Genomic DNA, 17,285 nt, shown 5'->3' with positions numbered 1-17,285 from the left:
CAGAGCCCTGAGAGCACCCACCGCCTCTGCAACCCCTTCCCACCTGCGTAGGGGTTTGGCTGCCCGTGCACAAGCGAGCTCTGACATTGTGCACCTGGGATGAGCCTGCTGTGGAAAGGTGGCATGAGAAAGAGCAGCGGGCAGCCTCGTTGAAAGCTTCCGCCCCTTGGCTCAGCAGCCGCATTTAAGCTCAGGCGCTGGGCACGGGTCGCTGCCTGAGCTGTGCTGTAGGTATGGCTGTGCCGCGCCATGGATCTCACTTATCCTGACCCTGACTTGCTGACATGACCATACCAAGCGGACACAGGTTACGGTAGCCTCCCGATTTGTGACTGTCACAGATGGAAAGAAAAAGACAAAGACTGTTAATGCTTTATCCACGGTATCTAAAAGAGAACAAAACCACACATCTGCTTGAATAAAAGTTTATTTCATGTATCATAGAAAAATCATGGATACCATCAAATAAGGCTTTACAAGATAAAGCATATAAAGGAAAGACACATACAAATTCGTAATACACTGCTCTCTCATCATATTACACACAATATTCCTTATAGTTACACACTTAGGAACTAATTACTACCATTGCAGTTAGCAGACATTTCACTTGCAAGATTGATCCCTGTTTTTAAGGCTAAATTCTGCCCTCCTTACTTGGAAAAATTCTTAGAGCTATTCCAAAGAACTCAGCCCGAACAAGACGTAGAAGACTGGACATGGTTTGTAAGTATCTTAGCTGCTACATTTATACGCAACTGCAGAGCATAATCCTCTTTTTACACTTGGTTCTACTCAGGAGTCAGCTAATAAAGTTAATATAATGAAGTCACCTATATTAAAAACAAGTTCCATCTACTGAATTTGGCTGATCTGAAAAATGTAGAAATAACCTGCAATATCACATGTTAAAGTTTGTAATTACCTGGTAGCGTCTTTCTAGTACTCACAGTTAGTGTTTCCTTATAGTTTTTTAACTAATGCATTTCACATTCTCTTATGCAGTTGTTTCATGATAAAGAACAAGTTAGAGAGTCTTTTACTTGAAAAACCTGAGAAACGTATCAGCTTTATTCAGATACGGTACTTGAGAGTATAAGGTACTACAAAACAGAGCTGAGGTATAAACCTGAATTCTTCATAAACTCCAAATCCCTATTGATGTTAACAGAGTTTGGAAGCTGTGCAATAAAGGAGAGTTATATTTGATTGTCTCAGTTCCTTTTTGGACACCACACAAAACCACTGAACAAAATTTTCACCAAGTGTGCAGCAAAGCAAAGAAAAAAAAAGGTATCACAGTGTATTGAATGCAACTGCTATGATCACATTAATGTCAACATTAATAGGTTTCTCATATACATTCATCTGCTGTTTGAATTCTAGCTGCATTAAACTATCCAACAAGACAGAAAGAAACTACTGTCTTTACTAAGTTAATGGCCAACTACCTCTTGACTCAAAGTGAGAATTCTATCCAGTAGCTACAGGAAAAGTCAGACTATGTAAAGAAAAAATCAGGTTTACATTCTTTTAAATACAAAGAAACAGACGTCTGCATCTTGTATCTGTCTGCTGACTCCAGTTACTCTCAGACAAATTCTTGGAGGATCTATAAAACTGAATTTGAAAAGAACACAAAGTGGAATCAGCACTTAGCTATGCCCTCCAAACCTACTTATTTTACCTGATATTTGCAATGCCTAGTTTACACTGCATCCTCATATTTATACAGACCTCACAAGGTATGAGCACTCCAAACAATGCTGAACATACAAGAGAAACTGTTTCACAAATGGGATATAACATGTGCTTTTTAGGCAAAAATGTCTCTTTGCCATCATGCCTCCTTACTATTTTGGTCAATTTTGCAAATGACAAAATAGTCCCCGTCAAGAACTTGGTTACACACACATATTTACAACAAATCCAAGAGTCTCATTTGTTAAATCATTTGAAAAGAATAGGATTTTACTAAGCAATGTATCTAAGCCTCTAGTGCTATCACAGTCCACAACATTTTACAAACTCTCATATTTTAAACTACATGAATACAGTGTTTTTTCTTGTACTAAATGTGATTACTTCCAAGTTTATAAGCATAACCAAGACCTCTTCCCTGGAAGAAAAATGCATTTTTCTGTAGCTTGCCTTGAAGTGTGATCCAAGACAATTATTATGTTATTGAATGTAAATCTTTGTATTAATGGTCCAACAGTGCAGAAGAAACACAGGATAAATCATCGTAAAGGAAGAGAACTGTTCTGGCAGTGCACTGTATCAGCTTAATTATGCAATGCTGGCAAATAATTCCATTTATAAATAGCAACACTGCACCTTTGACATGATACTCAATCAAAAAAATAGATTTGCTGAAATGAAGAAAATGTTCCTGTATAAATTGGAGTATAATTATAAATCAATTCTTTTGTTTCCTCATCTTCACTGGGGAAATGGTGCAGGCTCTTCCGGGCTGTAAAACATTGTAAAAGTACAGATCACTTTACTGTTATCCTCCTTGATGGTATCTTTCTTGGCAAAGTAAGTTATTCTGCGTAGCATAACAGCAAATGGAATTACAGTAACTTGTATGTGAAGAACTGTGAAGATACATCTTCAGAAAGCTGGTTACAGCATATTTTATTACTAAGGAGGGAGAAATTTAATTATTAATTTAAAGCCAAGACCGTACAAAAATATTTATCCATGAGTACTGGCAGTATCTACCAGAGATACCAGTACTTGTAATACTGAAAGAAACGCATCAGAGTATCAGCCTACCAAAACTTGCAGTGTTAGCATGGACTGTGCTGGTGAGGACAATAAAAACTGAATCCTTGTCTGGTTTATCATGTTGGCAACTCTACACAAGCTAAAACTAACAATGGATGGATATGAAAATGATATTTCAGTAGAATGGTTTAGTTATTAAGTGATCATAGATGAGTATATTTTTGCCAGCTGAAAACAGTTTACGTTCTTCACCCCATGGTTTATTTTCAAAGTTGCGGAAGACATTCTGCCTTACATTAGCTAAAAACATCAATTGCTCATTGCAACGTAATGATATGAAGTACTTGGTAGGAGCAGCTGTACACAGATTGGGGAGGTAATGAAGAATAACTCGTAATTTGGTATATGAGATGAGGGGTAGACACATACAGCTGGCTGACAAAAGTTTGCTCTACTAGAATTGAAGGTCAACAGATCCAAAAGCCAGTGACACATCTGTGTGATACTACACACAAGCTCATTATATGTGTGTATATATATAAAAGAACTCACACGCACTGTGTCCCAACAAGACTTACAAGCAGAGTTGGCACTTATTTTGCCATGTTTATGTGGATAATGGCCTGAGCAAGCTTACTTCTGCCTGTAATACAGTGTGCAGACAGATACTAGAGAACGTAGCAAACAAAACTAGAGAACATGCTGCATTCTAGTATTAGACTACAAAAGAAAAAACAGGCTCATACTATACTTTCTCCTATTTTCCCCTTTATTTTTGTCTTAGTCTCCCATAGGTACTCTATCAAAATTCTTAAAATACAGGAAGTTTACGGATACTGCCCAGGAATTTTACGTGATTTTGCTACCTTTTCGCAAAGGGGAGTAGCACTACGTTATGCAAAAAAGAGCCTTGAACTTGTATGAAGCACAACTTTTATTTCTACACTCTCACTGACCAGGTCAGCACAAGTTGCATTTCTTTAAATCACTGTCTGCTCTCTCCAATTAGGTGACTCTCTTGATTAGAGATCAAATCTAGAGAGCAAACTCAATTAGGTTATTGATTATGTTCTTCATAGTCCCAACTGATCAGGTAAGACAATTTCATAAATAGTCAATTTAAAATATGAAAATGATATTTCAGCAGAATGGTTTAGTAAGTATAAATAAAGGAATAAAGTAAGTTTGATCCTTCCAATACACCTATATTTATATCCTGCTTATTTATAGCAAATAGACCAGAAGTGTCATAAATTATCAAAATTTTACACGTTAGTTACTTCCAGCTTCTTAGGGTATAAACAAACAAATTAGAAGCTCTGTAAAATTCAAAAACTTCTTGTGCTGTCTATAGTATATAACTGTTGGGCACCATATTGCACCCCTTTGATACATCCATATACTGCCCAAGCAGAATTTATACTCTTGGTGCATATATTTTGCAAGCAAAACTGAGAATACACTGAATGACTGTAACTCAGTTTGGAACTGAAGAAACCTCTGGAATTACGAATGGAGTACTTTTTTCATTTCATTGTCTTTGTGCAAGGGAGGCTAAAATGTTACAGTGATCATTCGAAATGGTAGAAAGTCACAGCACAAACAATGCTTTTGAGCCAGTCTACTGAAAAAAGTCTGTGGAATGCCTGGCCTTTTGATGTTACTTTTACTAAGCCATTCTATTTCTAGTACCCCTTGGTTTTTTATAAGCCTATAAAGCTTGCAGAGTAATCTTCTCAGAAAGCAGTAAGAGGTACTGAACTTTGACAGGTGAAAAAGAGGTCTGTCGTCTTCAAAGATTTTCACTAATGCTTGACTCTAAAAAATGACATTTATAGATAATAAAATTTTTACCTTCATTAATGAAGAAGTCAGCTATATAATATGCTGCTCTTACAGCTGATGGGGAATGTGGAATGCCTGGTGAATTCTTCCACTCAAAAGGATTTTTCTCTGGATGCCACTGGACGCCATAAATTGGATATTTATATGCTGCAACAAACACAAAGCATGTAAGCAAGGTCTATGCCTTAAGAATTATGTGCTTAGTCTTACTGCAAAAGAAACTCAAAGGATAAGCTACAAAAATATCTTGTCAAGATATCAACACTTATCAACAGTTTCACAAAAGCTTAAACAGCATGTTGAAACTCTGTTAAAGTCACAGGAGAACTGAAGGAAAAAAAATGGATATTGTAAAAGAAGGGTCTCATTCCATGCAAGAAGATTTTTGTACATCACTTTTTTGATTATTCATTTCAGAATTTATATATATACACACACACTAAACAATAATGTTACAAGTGTATCAGTCTCAAAACTTCCTACCTACTGCCAGCATCACTCAACATACAATATTCACAGCCACACAGGATATCCCTGGCAGTTCCACGGGACAGACCCAAGTCTTAGGATCTCCTGGACGGCCCAGTCAATCCAGGGGCAGCTCCAATCTGCTCTGTGCCAGGCCTGATACATGCAGAGGGAAGCCAGTCCTTAACTCTCTTACAGAGAACAGAAGCACAGCAGCTGATGACTGCTCTGTGATAAACCGCTTGCAGGCACGGGAGATGTCTGTCATTAGCCTAATCAGGTTTTCTGATCAAACTGCTATTCTTCTCTTCTGGAGGACAGCCAGTATGCCATACAGAAGCATCCCATGGGCCAAAAGCTGGGCCTTACTGTAGAGCTGCTAGTAATGCACTGATCAAGATAAACCACTCCCTGAAGAGCTAATTTGTTTCCTGAGCTGAGCAAGCCTGGTGCAAAACACACGCAACAAGGTAAGTAATCCAAAAGGCTTCTGGAGGATGGCATTTACCAGTATTGCTGCTAAAGTAATGAGGAACGTTGCTGTTACCTGAGTACCCTGAATTGTTCTTCCCGTACAGCAAACAGATACGGAGCATCACAGGAATGCAAGCATAAGCAGACAGAAAGCAAGGTGCAACAGAGACACGTTGCACTGCGGAGGGATTAAACTACTACAGGATGAGTGCTGTACACTTCACATCACAGCACTCGAATATTCCAGTGCTAAAGCATAACATCATATCTGGAAGGGGAACAGTGGGTGAGAGAAGTAAGTAATTAGGCTCACAGATAGGTACTCAAAAGATAAAATATCCCTGCAACAGAGTACATTCCTCACAGCCAGAGCACCGACAGGGCTGATGCTCACCCTGCTAGTCTAACAGCAAGTTTGCAGTACAAATTAACCTCAATGCTACACCATCTCTAAAGAACCAATTTGTTACAGTCACAGTTTACAAAGGAAATTTATTTCCCTACCTTCCATGGTAGATATAAACTCCACTTCATCATCGGTGTTAGTGGTCAGAACATTATAGAAATTACGAAGCTTGTCATTCTTCGTGAAATTCTGTGATAAGGAGGGGGGGAAAAGATGTGTTATTTGCTCATTTATTTCTAGTTTTAACACAGCAAATGTGTTTGTGTTCAGGAAATAAAATGATCAAATACCTCCATGGAGAGGCTCCACATATGAAAGTTTGATGTCAATGGCTCAGTAGCAAATGCATGTAATACATCATCAGGGAAATTCTTGAATAATCTACTGTCTTTTGCAGCTATTACACAGAAAAATGAAAAAAGGATATTGTCCATTACCCAAGCTGCTAACAGATGGACTAATACTGAACAGGAGACAAATTTAATAAAATACTGCATTAAACTTTTTTCTGTAGTATAACTGATTTTAAAATACTCTGCAAGGAAAACCAGTGAAATAACCACAACAGGTTTCCAATATGCTGTTACCACTGTCCTCCAGTCTTGCCCCAGAGAGGACCCAACTCTGCTACCTAAGTTCTCACTAAAATAAGCATCATTCTTTGCTACTCATTTCAGTGACCTTTCCATTCACAATGAGCACAAATGACAGAATTTGTGAATGCTACATGGTTTGCAGATGGATTACTCACAAATTAAAGGATAAAGTATCAACAGAGGCCACATTTTACCAGTGCTGCTGAGTGGCACAGCTCTATCTTAAGGGATCTCTCTGATTTCAATACTGTACAAGTGGGACAGCAATGCTAATATTCATCATTAGGAAAGATGCAATTTGAAAAACTTAAAATCACCTGCTCTCCACGTTTAATAGGTTTCAGACCCATGAATTTTGTTCAGCTAGGTAACAAAAAGGGACCTAAACCCACATTATTTTTGTAGGTCCAAATTATCAAATGACTCAAAGAGCCACAACTGTGTTTTCTGCTGACTGCTGTTGGTTTCAAATGGCTTGTGCTCACATCGCTGCTTTAGAAGTGATAGAGTTGCACTGACTTTATAAAAATAGTCATGGCAACTTAATAAGAAAGAATTTAACAAGATAATCATCAGAAACCTCCCGAGCATTCACCCTTGCATATTTATCACGAACAAAACAGAACACCTCTCAGCAAAATTCAGACATGAGATGTAATGGATTTTTCACCTGAGGTAAAGTTCAGAGGGAGTGCAAAACCCTCTGTCTTGGTATTAACAAGTAAAACTTCGCCACTTGTGAGATATGTAAGCTCTTCGTGTCCAAGACATGTTCCCCACACCGGGAAATAATCTCCTTTATCGTTAGCCTTCAAAATAAAAAGCAACATAAGGAAAAAGTACTGAAGATTTACAGAAAGAAGACTGAAGAGAACTTCTTACCCTTTTTGCTTTCTCTTGTGTAGGCGAGAAGTCAAACTACTACAGTACAAATTGCTACCAGAGGAATTGTAACAGTTCAATTACAATTGTAACAGTTCAATGACAACTGAAATAAACAGAGAGTCTCTTAGTTTTTCTCCTAAAATATGAAGGCTAGGGGATATACACATGTCCGTTGAAGCAGTAAACTGAGCCTAATGTTGATATTCATTTGACTGTTCTGTTCTATGAATAAGTAATGTTGAGAGCAGCCTAAACAGAAACCACAAAATGGCAACATTTCTATAAAAAAGGCAATCATAAGAAGGGACACAAACCAACTTGTCACCATTTTGAGGGAAAGCCTCTTCATTACAATTCATACTTTCATAGGAAGTGCGTTATGATCACATAGCAAGGGCCCTTTGCAATGTCCATATGCCTGTGCCCACCCATCTGTATTGAGAAAACATTAGACCGTAGCCATGCTAGTAATAGGATTTAAATGACATACTTATATGCTTTTTTAACTAGCAGGTTTGGACTTGTGTTCCAGAAAGATAAATTGTGAGTTTAAGCAACGTGAAAAAGTGACCATGATTTTCAAAAGAACAAAAATTGGGAATAAGTGCAAAAACGAGAAGAAAGCAAAAAGGAGAAAAGGAAATCAAAAAGAGAATGCAACTAGCTTCCTGTCACTTAACTAAGCACAGTGCATACACACAGTGGAAATCTGCATTTTTGTATGGTTTATTCCTGATACTAAGTGCATATTAGAGACTGGGATGTTTCAGAACTCCTGTTTCTGTGTCTTTCTTGTTTATAAACATTTTTAAGTTATGCGCACGCGCACACGAAGAGCTGCTGCTCAAAAGCCATTTTTGAGAAAGCTGAAATGACAGGCTTAGAATAAAAATGTTATCCTACTGCATTACTGATAGCATGGTAATAAAAGCCCATATAACTACTTCTTCTCAGAGCAAAACATGGAAGATTTACAGAAAGAAGGCTTAGTACTGCAGAATCTTCATGACTACCTGTCAGGCATGGCTAGAGACACAGAACTTGTAAGTCCACTGTCTTTCTTTCATGTAAGTGAGGAATAAAACCACTAATGGCAAAAAAATGGACTACAGTTTAAGAACAATTACAACTGAACTGTAAACATTTTGTGCCCCCATCCTCCTTTTTTTTAATAAACATTAGCCTGGAGGCTAAGCATGTATTAAACAACACCCCAGACATCACATTTTAAAAACTAACTTAAAAGCTGGAAAACTGTATTTCATTTAGGTTTTTGCCTAGCTAGTAAAATTCTATTGACTTGGATGGGGATTAGCATTTCACATCTTCTATTCATATGAAAGCAGAACCAGACCAAGTCATTTCTCATTGTGAACATTTGAAAATGAAAAGGAGCCCTCATACACTTTAAAAAAACCATAAAATGCAGTCAATTCTATACCTGCTAATGTACTCTTGACTATTGTAGCTCACCTTACATTAGTAAAACTACCAATATTTTATAGCACTAATTAAGTCTCAAAAGATGAAAATCAAAACACACTATCACCACAAATAGCACAGAAAAAACCCCAAACTTATTAGTAAGGGTTACCTATGATGAACCTAAAATTATTTTCTGCCTTTCACTCACCTGAAGTACACATACCATCTAATAAACCTGCCTCTCCAATCATAAAACTATGACATAAGCAATTCAGTTAATCATTGTGAAATGTCAACAGAACTTTGTAATAGTAGTGCAAATCACAAGAAAGCCTCACCCCAATACTGCATACCAAGACACAGGCTGCACTTCACAGTGAGCAGTTTCAAAGAGACAAATGAAATTAATTGTCTTACATAAAAGCGAGATAGTCTTTGCAAGATTCAGTTTTAAGGTGACTAACAATCACCACAAATAAAGACAGACAAAAGAAGAACAACATTGGTGCCATGCGCATTGAAGAGTAGGAAACTTAATTACTGAATTGCAGTGGCTGACTGGTCCTGTGAATGCCACTGCCTGCGCTTTCCTTGCCTGCTGTTGGAAAGTCGGCAGTAAGGGCAGAAGAGGAATTCCTCACTACCAATGAATGCTTCTACCATGGTAACAGTTTAAGCACTATTCATAACTGGCTCTAGAATTGGGCAAAGTTTTCCAAAGTATGACTTCTGTGACAATTTTAATCGACGTTAGCTGAAAATAAAATAAAGTCAGTAAAGAGGAAAAAAGGAAGAAAAGTTACATTTTTATTCAATCTGAATACAGAAGATCCTTAACAAATCATAGGGATTGTATATAAAGCTCAGTGAATCTCCATTCCTTTCAACAATGCAAATTTTACTTCAAAATGTGTTAATTACTATCTGAAAAAACCCCCCACCTCTTAGGCTCTAAAAAAATTAAATCTTCAATAAGGATTCAGAGCCTTCCTGATATTCTTTGAAAGAAACAGCTTTCCCAGAAATTCAATCTTTTCTTAATAAAGCTAATGATCATATAAATATTAAAAAATAATTAATATAACCTTTCAAGTGTTCTTCCCACCTTTTTTTTGTGTTACAAACTAAGCTAGTGTTTACTTTAAAAATCTGCTATATTTACAGTTACAAATGCAAAGAAATAGGTAAAATGGTATAACATGCTAATGTAGATCCATCATCTGCACCTCCAAAGATATATTTAAATCTATCTATAGATAAGTGAGAATAAAGGTGTTTCATTAGCTGTAACATATATGTGAAGGGAGGCCTTACTGTTTTATTATTGTAAATTGGTTTATTTGGGAGTCTATAATTCCTTCTGAGTCTAAACTTTAGTCATAAGACTTCTACAAATGATTACATTTATGTATATCTTTGTTCAACATTTAATGTCAACGGATACTCTGTGCTTTTGGAAGGCATTATTGTTACTTTATTGCAAATTCCACACAGCCATAAAGCCCCCAGTATAATGAATAAATGATACTGTTCTCACCTGAGGAACTTGGGAGAGGGTGTCAGAAGGCTGAATCTTAAGCTATTAAATGATTTTTTATGCAGAAGCCAGCAATGAGCTACTTATTATCACGCTTACAGTTAACATACTGGATGCCAATGGAAAACTATGAAAATATGAGCCTCCCTGTCATTTTGATCTCTGAACAGTGACAATAACAAGAACAGACTGTTCCTTAGTAATTACCTCTAATGCCTTGTGGTAAAATATCTTAGCAACCCTGGAATATTCTGAAGTCTTAAGATCCACACCACCTCCTGGAAAAAGTACCCTGGAAGGCAACATCCAAGAATCTGATTAGCAATGGTGATCAAACTAAAACCTGGACAATGTACACAGAGAAAGGTATGATAGTGGTTTTAAGGGTAGGATTCAGGTCTAGGTTAAGACACCTACATTTCAGAAATCTATAGATAGGCATCTAAGCTTCCATTATGGACAGCAGGGATCTAGTCAGAAAAGTCAATGGAGACTCGAATATGCTTTCTAGAGCAGACACCGAACTGGTCGGTAGGTTGAACAGCCCTGTAGGCTCCACTGGCTGTACTGACTAGCAGTCAATTGATTATGTGAGTTTAGACAGCTAGCACACATGCAGACAACTAAGTTTAGGTGTCTAAGCCTTTGACTGAATCGTATCCTAAATCTTAATGTTCTTCTACTGAAGAATGGTTATTCCGAGCCTTGTGCAACATAAGGAAGAAGAGAGTAAACAGAAAATACACAAAACACACAAATTTCAGCTGGTACACAAAAGGGTTGCATGCCATGACTCGGTCAAATCCTGTCCTGACTCTTAGCTGGCTCTCCCTATCACTTTAAAATCCTGGCCCCAATCTTAATTCATCCTGTTCAATTTCAGTAAAGAAGAATTGTGGCCCCGGCAGTGTGACCTTCTTCATGCAGACAACACAGGTCAGAAAGTTCCCATTAAAAGGGAAAAAAAACCCAAAAGTATGTTTGGCCATAACCTTTGATTATATAGGATATAATATAGATGAAGACGACAAAGCAATCTCAGAAACAATTTCAAAGAAATAGGGCATAATCTTCTTCCACCGCAAAAAAAAAATCAACAATGGCAATTCTCTGTGTAGCTCCCCAAACACCACAAAAGAAAGAGACTCAGTACAGTCTAGCAGAGATTTCACATGTACACATGATGACATGGAACGTAATCAAGTACCATCAGAGACAGTGACATGAAATAAAGGAAGCCTCTTCTGCCTGTAACTGGAACAGTACCTGCAGAACCAACAGAACTGAATGTGTGAGCACTCCCTAATCCACTGCAGCAGAACCTCAATTAGATTTACCCAAGCCACATCCATCAGTTGCTGATTTTTTACCAAAATGGCTGAAGGATTTCCTCTACTTTTCTGTGCTCTGGAAATGGCAACCTGTATCAGTGAGATACTAACTAGCAGCTAGAAACAACTAACAACTCAAATGATCCCAAGTATTTGCAGAGCGAGTGTGCGTTCAAACTGTCATGACCAGGTTTATTTTAAGGTGAATGATGCACAGGATCATGCAAAAGCCACCAAGTATTTGGTGGAAAAGTAGAGCAGTATTCTCAAAAATATAAATCAGATTACTCTCCAGTGCCAATTTAGAAAATGAATACAGCTGAAGGTATTTTCAAAACAGGCCAGATTATAGATTTCTACAGAGATCTAGTTAGACAAATAAGGCAATCCTTATCTGGAAGTGGTGGAAAATTCACTTCACCTGTTCCTTTTGTTCAAACCAAAAACTGGCCAATACTAATTGGGAAAAACAATTGTCATTTCTGCTAATGCAAAAAGGAAGTAACCCATTAAGTAGCAATGATAATAGCTTGACATTGTCATAAGCAGATTGAAATGCAACTACCTCTATTCCAGTATCTCTAACTGGTTAGAGCTGATGACGTATAGTGAATTTCAAAGGCTCAGGAGTACATTGCTATATTCATAAAATTCTGTCTCTACTATAGTAAATTTCATGATTTTAAGAAGATGGCATTTAATAATAAATAATTTCCAACTGCAAAGAACCTGGAGCTAAGCTCTTGCAATGTGAAAGATCAATATATCTCTTTCTTACATTTCCACAGAATGGAAAGTCCTTCCCTCCAGAGATCTTACTTGTTATTTACACACAGCTATACCATGGAAGCCATTAGCTGACAATGGAGGGCAACAAGAAGAAATATAGATCATCCTTACTCACCTGTATAGCACAAACCTAACTGCCAGTCACTGCAAAGACAGAAGGATAAGGGAACTGGATCTACTTGCCTAACACCGTCTTCTGCATCGAGGTAGGTGGTGAGGTAGAAAGAATGGGAGACCCCATTGGTGAAAGTCCTTTTGGCAGCCAAAGAGAGGCTGGCAGCCATGAGAAAGGGATGAAATCACTCATTTTGTCTCCAACATGAGGAGCCACAGGGGAGACAGTGTCACTGCCTTATACTTGCTTATACCACAAGACTGTAAAGACCCACGTCTTAGCGTACAGGGCATGCTGTGGAGCGTAAGGGGACAATGGTCTCCCCAGACAGCCACAGCTCTAAATCTGCAAGTTCTACACATGTTGATTAACATTCTAGTATATGCATAAGCTTAACAAAAATATTCGTAGTCATGAGATGAGCATCTTAAACTATAAGTAGCCCAATCACATGCTATGGGCTCACATACAATCAAGCCTGTGAAGTGTAGCATCAGCTGATTTAACTCTTCTAAAGTGCACTTTTAGCACAAGGCAAACATAAAAGGTTTTGACTTTGCTTAGTCCTCAATTAAAATGTGTTAAATTAGATCACATTATCCCACATTTAAAATGTAGGAAGAACACATGGGTGGACATTTGCCATAGGTCAGCTGAAAAGTTAGAATGTTTGTCTATCAAAGACCTAAGCCATAGAATCATGACAGGCAAGATGGGCCATTCAAGTAGGAAGAGAGAAAGCACCCAAAGAGAAAAGGGTAGAAGAGACTGGAAATCAGAAACTTCTATGATAGAGGGGATATGGAGAGGACTGGATGAGGGAAGAAAGGGTAGGGACAGGGATGAAACACCCAGCAAGTGCTATTAAATATCAAAATTAAGGTGATCACTCAAATGAGGACGAGGAAAAAACTAACAAAGAGGAAGTGGGCTATTTCACTTGTAAAATTGTTAACCACTATAATGCGACTTCTGTCTGCCTGCAGACAAGCACAGGAGAATGCCAAGATGAGCCTTGGCACTGTTGCAGATTATCTGACATGCTCCTCAAGGAAGGAAAGGCAGCAGACCGACATCAGATGAAATAGTGCTTTCTCTGTCTTAGAATGTATTTACATGCCTGCAGTGCTAAGCACAACCTCTAAAGAGTAGAAAGACAGTGTTCTTGGGAATACAGCAGAGCTCAAAACCAGAACTATCATGTCTTTCAACACAAAATCAGTGCTCAAAACTTACCCATTAATAGAGTGGAATATTTTATCATATTCTTCATCTGAAAGATTTAATCTGAAACACCAAGAAAATAGTTACAGAACACATATGAAATATACATATTTAATCACAAAAGTATCATTGTTATTGAACAGAAACATCAGACACAGAAAATATGTAGAAAGCATGCTTTAAACAGAATAAAATAGACCCAAATCAAATGAAACATTTCACTTGAAACAGCTCAATCCACAAGACTGAAAATAGGGCCCTGTCAGGTACAGTTCAGGATAGCTACTCGGAGACCCCTTTGCAGACACTGGTTAAATTTAACATTTACATGAATGGCATGGCTATTATTTCCTGCAAACCGGCAACTCCTGTTTCCAATTGACTCCAAGAAGGGCAGAGCTGCAAGCAGTGGGTCACACCCATTCTTCAGCAAAGATATAGTTGAGAGGTGGAAAAATGAGAAAAGACCTCAGCATCAGCAAAAAATCAGCAAACCAGTATGATGGCTACACTCATGCAGAACTGATACACCGGGTATTTTCAAAGTGTCCAGCTTTGCTGCACCTAACTTAGTTACCAGAATTAGAAGCCTCCATTCATCGATGAAGCTTCTGGTCAGCAAACATTCTGAAAGCTCCACCAGCTACATGAGGAACACTGGCTTCTAATTCAGGCACTTAACTGGTGCCCTTATTGGACTGTGTAGATACATCCTATTGTGATTTCTGCAGCTGCATTAGCATCATTTTTAAGTTCTGACAATTATCATTTTAACATTTGATTTCAGTGCATTTACTATTTCAGAGCTAACTGTTTGGCTACGAAGTATTGTCAGTTCTGTTACTCTGCTACTATTTACCCAACCACCAAAGTACAAGACATGGAGTTAGTGACCCATACATTGAACGGAACTGGACTTCGGTTTCTTCAAGGACTACCGATAGCCTTCCTCCATTACTTGAATTCTAGGACTACAAAACATGACAAAAGATAGCATGTATATATGTATCTAGATATCTGTGTATGTTTGTGGGGCACTACACATTAGACTGAATATAGCTAACTTCAAAAACCATGGATGCAAACTATGGAGGGTAATTTTACATGTAAAAAAAATAATATTTTTCAAAGAAAGTTTATTATCATAAGAAGAAATATTAAAAACTACATGTTCCAGTCTGCTTTTATTCTGATTTCTAAAATTGCGGCATCTTCAAATAGTCTTTGTGGAGCTCTAAACACTCAGAAAAGCAGCACAACTGCTTTCTGTGCCTCTAACAGGTCACCCTTACGTTAAACAATTATTACCCACTTGTAAGGATATAAAAATCTACCTTATTGGCACAACTCGGGCACCGGCAGATTCCAAAAACTTCACATATGAAGCTGCGATATAAGAACTTCCAAATCTGTGGAACTTCTCAAAATGACACTCCTGTGACAATATCCCTGAAGGGTCCAAGACAGAAAAATAGCACTACACAAATAGCAAATGCTACACACTGAAAGAAAAATTAAACTCCAGTTTCCTATATACCAGGTTACAGTGTTACATTGACTGCCTGAAAGAATTACAAACACTGAGACAATGGGGCATCAATTACGATGCCTAGTCACAACGTACCAAATAAACACACATTATCTGACTAAGACTTAGCTTCCCTGTTTTAACTATTTAGTACTACAACTTCTCTTAAATATAGTTATTTTAAGATTTTTAAACAAAGTACGTATAGCGTGACACTATTTATAAAAGCTTTAACCAAACCTACGCTTCAGGAGACCTTTCACTCCACACACAAACCGGCAGGTTTCATGTCGGTTGTGGGAGCCGTTCCCTCCCCCAGGACGGCGAAGGCAGGGTGCGAGGCAGCCCTCGGCCGCCATGTTACCCCGGGCCGGCCGGTAATCCCCGGGGAGCGGCCGCCGGGAGCTGAGGGACGGCCACCCCCTCCCCTCAGCTGCTCCCCCCTCCCCGCCGCCCCTTACCAATGATGGGTCTCTCGTTGCCCTCCGCCAGGCGGCCGCGCCGCACGAGGGAGGCTGCGGCGGCGCAGCGGAGGAGGAGGAGGAGGAGGGTGGCGGCCGGGAGGGGAGGAAGCCCTGCGAGGCGCCCCATGGCCACGTCGCCCGCTGCCTGTCAGAACCAACCGCTCCGCTCAGCAACCGGCCCGGCGCCACACGACACCCGACCGACCCGCCCGCCCGCCGCTGCGGCGCCGCGGAGCACGCTGGGAAATGTAGTTCCGGCGCCGGGCCGCCGGGCCGCGCTCGGGGCCGCCGCGGCAGCCGCCCGCCTGCGACCTGTGCCCTGTGCCCGGAGGGAGGAGATGGCCTCGGTCCTGCTGAGGCCTCTTCTCAATGCTCCGGAAAAGTAACGCTTGTATCGCTAAAAAGCGACAGACGAGGCTGGTTGAACTACAAAAGGTTTATTAATTTAATGGTGTTAATATGTAAAAAATTAAAAAACATTATGCATTACATTGTGCTTATAGTCAGTAGTAAATTGTATTTGCATCATCATTTAACAGCAACTTTCTTTTTTTAGAGGCACTCCCGATATTCTTGAAGAATAATGCACTTAGAGATTTTTACTTTTTTGTTTTGTTGCCTCTGCAGCTCAAAGCTGCCATACCACCATCCATCGTACCAATACCTCTCCCATTCATTATGCAAATGTCCTAACTATCGTGTGTCCTTATTATTAGCAGCAACTGCACTTGTCCCTTACATAGAGTTCCTACCTTCTATATAACATGTAAATATAAAAAAAAAATTAACAGTTCATTAAAAAATAACTGCACTCAGTGCTCTAACTGCTGTCATGCATACACGTTACCATTTAATAACAGATTCAGGATGCCTTTGAAGACATTTAGGACTTTATATTCATAGAGCTGGTGTAGTCCAAATGAAGATTAAAAAAAACTAGCTAAATTTTGTCCATGTGCATATACATATGCAATCAAATGAAGTCTCTGCTACATAAACTAGCAACGATTTGGAACTTGAGTTACACACTTGAAGAATTGCCAGATGCCTGACTACTTAGTTTATTTTCTTACAAAGAAGAATTAGCACTTCACTGAACTCCTCTATTTAAGGAGCTTTTGTATCACAAAATAGTTCAATCTGAGAAAAAGAAAGATATATGAAATATATTAATATATGAAAATGTATCTGAAAAATGTTTCTTTAAATTTAGGCTCCATATCAAAGATATCCTGAAAAAGCAGAATGAAAAATGTACTTGAGGAAATGAGGGAATTGGAAGAAAAAAAAAATTTTAAAAAGTCCTTGTCAGTTTTGAAAGAATTTTATATCTGGCATTGACCTTACCACAGCAGAAGAAACTACAACCAACAAGTACTCTACGGGCCTTTCATAGATGTTCCTCTTGCTAATAAAGAATAGCTTCCAATGGCTTTTGCAATAATGCAGTATTAATGATAACCTA

General features: G+C 38.6%; 1 protein-coding gene across 1 annotated transcript; it reads right to left on the bottom strand.

The window, feature by feature from the left end:
• Positions 1–411: 411 nt before the first annotated feature.
• GGH (gamma-glutamyl hydrolase) lies at positions 412–15,947 on the bottom strand. Its single transcript, XM_050892489.1, has 9 exons — positions 15,818–15,947; positions 15,163–15,277; positions 13,841–13,891; positions 10,577–10,661; positions 7,193–7,331; positions 6,217–6,323; positions 6,025–6,115; positions 4,588–4,725; positions 412–2,473 (listed from the first exon to the last, which is right to left on the bottom strand). Exons 1-9 carry the CDS (start codon positions 15,945–15,947, stop codon positions 2,352–2,354), a joined length of 978 nt encoding a protein of 325 aa, XP_050748446.1. The 3' UTR covers positions 412–2,351.
• Positions 15,948–17,285: the final 1,338 nt, after the last annotated feature.

The sequence above is a fragment of the Gymnogyps californianus genome, chromosome 2 (genome assembly GCF_018139145.2).
Source record: "Gymnogyps californianus isolate 813 chromosome 2, ASM1813914v2, whole genome shotgun sequence".
NCBI classification, from domain to species: Eukaryota; Metazoa; Chordata; class Aves; order Accipitriformes; family Cathartidae; genus Gymnogyps; species Gymnogyps californianus.
Note: the sequence above shows the minus strand (reverse complement) of the source record. Positions and strands in the feature narration are given on the sequence as shown.